Source organism: Olea europaea, chromosome 2 (genome assembly GCF_002742605.1).
Source record: "Olea europaea var. sylvestris chromosome 2, O_europaea_v1, whole genome shotgun sequence".
In the NCBI taxonomy this organism is placed as follows: domain Eukaryota; kingdom Viridiplantae; phylum Streptophyta; class Magnoliopsida; order Lamiales; family Oleaceae; genus Olea; species Olea europaea.
In genome coordinates, this window is record NC_036238.1 from 21709585 (window position 1) to 21713733 (window position 4149).

At 38.4% G+C, this 4149-nt stretch overlaps 1 protein-coding gene and 1 long non-coding RNA gene across 2 annotated transcripts in view; both read left to right on the forward strand.

Moving 5' to 3' along the window:
• LOC111373701 (calcium-binding mitochondrial carrier protein SCaMC-1-like) overlaps positions 1-261 on the forward strand; it is a 1653-nt gene extending 1392 nt beyond the window's left edge. Inside the window, exons 4-5 of the mRNA XM_022996282.1 lie at positions 57-114; positions 239-261. Coding sequence (XP_022852050.1) covers positions 57-114; positions 239-261 — 81 coding nt within the window. The remainder of the gene's footprint in view (positions 1-56; positions 115-238) is intronic.
• A 144-nt stretch (positions 262-405) lies between these two features.
• Positions 406-1136, forward strand: LOC111376107. The gene is made up of 3 exons (XR_002699413.1): positions 406-630; positions 805-910; positions 1058-1136. It is a non-coding gene; the product is annotated as an uncharacterized LOC111376107 (long non-coding RNA).
• Positions 1137-4149: the final 3013 nt, after the last annotated feature.

Here is a 4149-nt window from a genome sequence, read left to right on the forward strand (position 1 = left end):
ATGTAGATAATATAGATAATAAAATTCTTGTTCAAATGCTCACAATGTTGGAGAAGATAGAAGAAAAATACAATGAATATCAAAATTTTAGAGAAGAAATCACAGGGAAAACAGGTAAATGCATTTTGTAGATGAATTGAGGGATTTAATTGGATTGAAAGGGGTATTTGGGTATTTTTCATGATGAGGGTATTTTAGATATTTGACATTATTTGTTTATTGTATTTTATAAATGAAGGCCATTTGACCAAGAAACATTGAAGGAAGGTTATTTTATCAAAATCATTGTTTGACTAGGCTTTTTTATCAAATCCCCCTTAATTTAAATGGATATTTTTGTCCAATTATTCACGCCTAAATATCCACCGTTAAAATGGATATGTATTTAACGGAAGTCCGATTTGCCCGGGATGAGTTCTTGACTCGGACTTCTCCGACGAGCACTCTCCGGTAGACTATGTTCTTACTTTTGCAATACACAATACATCCTAAATTTTCATATTCTACTTTCAAAAAAGAAATTTCATAATCATTTCTCAAAATCAAGATTTATTTTCCTCTCCTCCTTGATTTTGAGACATCTTTCATTTTCATTCAAGATGACAATCCTCATTGATCAGCCTAAGCTTGGTAATATATATATTTTTTCCTCGTTATCTATTTCTATTTCTATATTATTATATCCTTCAAAATGGACATGGTTTTCTGTAATTCTGTTGATTTAATTTCTGGGTTTCAATTAAAATTTATATGTGAACTTTGTTTTTATTCATTAATTGTTTATTATTTCCCTTTGAGGAACAGATGGTGAAGTCAATGAGAAGAAGATCCCTAACAGTGAAGAAATGGATTTGGTGTTGGATGGAGGATTTGTAGTCCCCAATGCCACTGCTTTTGGCCACAACTTTAGGTCCTATTTCTTCCCTAATCTCGTTCGAACTCTTCGTGCCGAACTGCAAAATACATTACAATAAACAAGATTTTTTCCCTTTTTCTGTTATAATCATGTTCAGTACTATCTCGGGCTTAGTAATTTTACTGGAGCAATGTAAAACAGGGATTTTAGTGCTAAAGTGAAGGCAAGAAGGGGTAGAAAACTTCTACAAGACTAATCACATGTCAAACTTATGACTTTGTAAGTGCTAGTCGAAGAAATTCATCTTCATTTGTTTATTTATTTTTAACTTTTTGCTATTAGGATTGTAGCGAAAATCCTTCTATAAATCTTTATTCCGAGTTCAGAGAACAATCAAACGAACATCAATTTAACTCGGCTCAACCCAAGAACTCCACCTTTACTTTGGACTGCCCAAACTCTCTCAAACTCCACAAAGGAGAATGGATGGTGGTGGTGATAGGTAGAAGAAGAAGCGACAATGGTGGACTCACTCCAACAACCACCAACCCGACTGTCCCCTCACCTCTCTCGGCCTTCTCCTTCTCTCGGCCCTCTCTCCCTCTCTCAACACACACCCACGCACCACCATGAAAACGGCTGCAAGAAGATGGGTATGTATAGGATAGGTTAGATACACAACTTAGGCCAAAGACTTGTGCAAATGGGCTTCTACTTAATCTAAACAAATGGGCTACCAATTAATCCAAAACTCACAATCTAATAACCCAACTATTACTTGGACCATCCACAAGTTTAGGTTATTTTCGAGTTGAACCATGGTGTCAATCAATAATCCAACAACTATTTTACATCGTTGCCAGGATTATTGGGTATCAAAATCCAACAATCTCCACCTTGATGCCCAATAATCTGCAAGTAAATAAAACTCAAAGTTTATACTTGCACAATCAAGATAATCCAATAAAATTGGAATCATAGACCTTACCACGTGTTTTCAACCTAAAACACATACCATATTCACTCCATGTACTCACCAGGGCTAAGGTCTAAAAAACACCTAAGTAGGAACAAGTATTCACATTGAACAAATAATCATGCGATAAAGATATCATATAAAATAACACACAGATCCTCTCAAGATCACGCTCACAGGGAACCACAAATTAACACCAAGTTAATTAACACACGGTCAAACACATATGCAACAACGCATAAATGACCCCCGAAAAGATCTCGCCACACCTATCATATCCCATTCCGTGTTACTCCCACCTTGAGAACACATTTTTTCTCTCATTGTCCACCATGCTCACTAGATGATTACTCAAATCATGTCTAACTAATAAGTCACAATAGATCCTAAACTATCGGGATAATCCTCTATCACTACATTACTTCTCCCAACTTTCGTGAATAATGGGTCTCCACCTTACAGAATTGACAGAAGTGCCTCTCTCACACTCCACTTGATTAGGGTCTCTTCACAGTTAAATGATTCCAGCATTTGATCACCTCTCCACTCATGATCTAAATGTCACACTCCATATTCCCCGGTACAAATCACAAAATACCCCTAGGCATCTATACTCCACCTTATCAAAAGATATCCTCACTGCTAGTGCATCACAAACTCACTATGGAAAATCAATACCTATGACGATCACAAAGGTTAGGGCTCAATTTAAATTGACCCAAACACCCAAGGTTACTCCAATCACCGATGCTCAAAAAATCCACAAAGGAAAGGGTGAAGGTGGCACTCATAGAGAGAATCGACGAAAGAACTGGTTACTTCACTACACTCACAAAGGAGGCTCACAAAGAGAAAGAAGATAACCTTGACATGGCTGTCTCACACGATCTCACAAACCACACAGGCTCACAAAGATAAAGGAGAAAACGACTGTCCATCCTTCTTCTCACTACCACACTCTCGCACCACTCACAAAGCAAACAGAGTACGCAACAAATCTCAATCCACTATGCATGCAAACACATTACACGAAGTAATATATCACTCTAATTCATGTAATTACACACATCCAACATATTGAAAGTGTAACACATCAACATTGCAATAGAATTAAGTGATTACTTACATGCAGAAAGGATTACAAACAGATGCAATGCAATAACCAGGTTTATTCTCTCGATAGACCTCACTAGGGTTACTACTCAACCCTAAAGCCACATTCGCCTTACCTCTCTCTTATCTTTCCTTTTATTATCATTTTCAAGACAGTCTCTTTCAACTATGTCGAGGGACGGAGCCAGACGTTTGGCATTGTGGGGTCAAAAATTGAAATACAATTTTTTTTAAAACAACATTCCATATATTACTACCGGGCTTGTGTGCAAATCAGCTGAATAAATGTGCTTGTGTGCAAATCAGCAAATGGGCTTGGCAAATGGCAGCCCATAGACGGATAGACAGGCAGGCAATGGATCAATTTTATGTTTAATTGGGCTTGGGACGTTTGGATAAAAATAATAAAAAAAACAATAATAATAAAATTTCTGAAAATTCTGTGAGGTCAAGTGACCCTAGGGAAGTAAACAAGTCGGGCCGAGCCGGCCCGTGAGCCTAAAGTTTCGGCTCGGGCTCGGCCCAGTTAAAATGGCCGAGCTTTTTTGCGGGCTCGAGTTGCTCGGCCAAAAAAAAAGGCTCGGCCCGAGCTTTTGCTCGGGCTTTTTCCGGGCCGAGTCGGGCAGGCTCGTTTTCTCCCCTTTTTTTCCTTCCCTAAAACTGTTGCCTTAAAAGGCAGCAGCAAAACTACTACCTTTAAAAGGCAGCAGTTTTGCTACCAAGGCAGCCTCAAAATTATTATTATTTTTTTTTTTAATAAACACTTGAGCTCACGAGCCGGCTCGGGCAAAGCCCGCGTCCCCAAAATGGGACTCGGCCAGAGCCTAGGCTCGGGTCTATCAAGCCCCGAGCCGAGTTACGGGCAACCCGAGCCGACAAGCCCGATTGCATCCGAAGTGACCCCACATGACCCCATGTGGGTCCGTCCTTGACTATGTTCAAATTTTACCACAGTTAAAACATATCATATTTTTCGCACTTATCTTAGACCTACATTTGCATCAATACCAAATAATGACCACAAAAGTAAAGACATGATTCACATAGAATAGTCTAACAAACTTTCCTAAAGTCACATGCAATTCTAATGGTGTAGAAAAATTAGTAATAAATTCACAAAGAATTTAAAGCAAATAATTAACATGTAATTTCTAGGTCTATCAACAGGCAATGGTTATCCCTTCACGGTAATCCCAAACCTAAT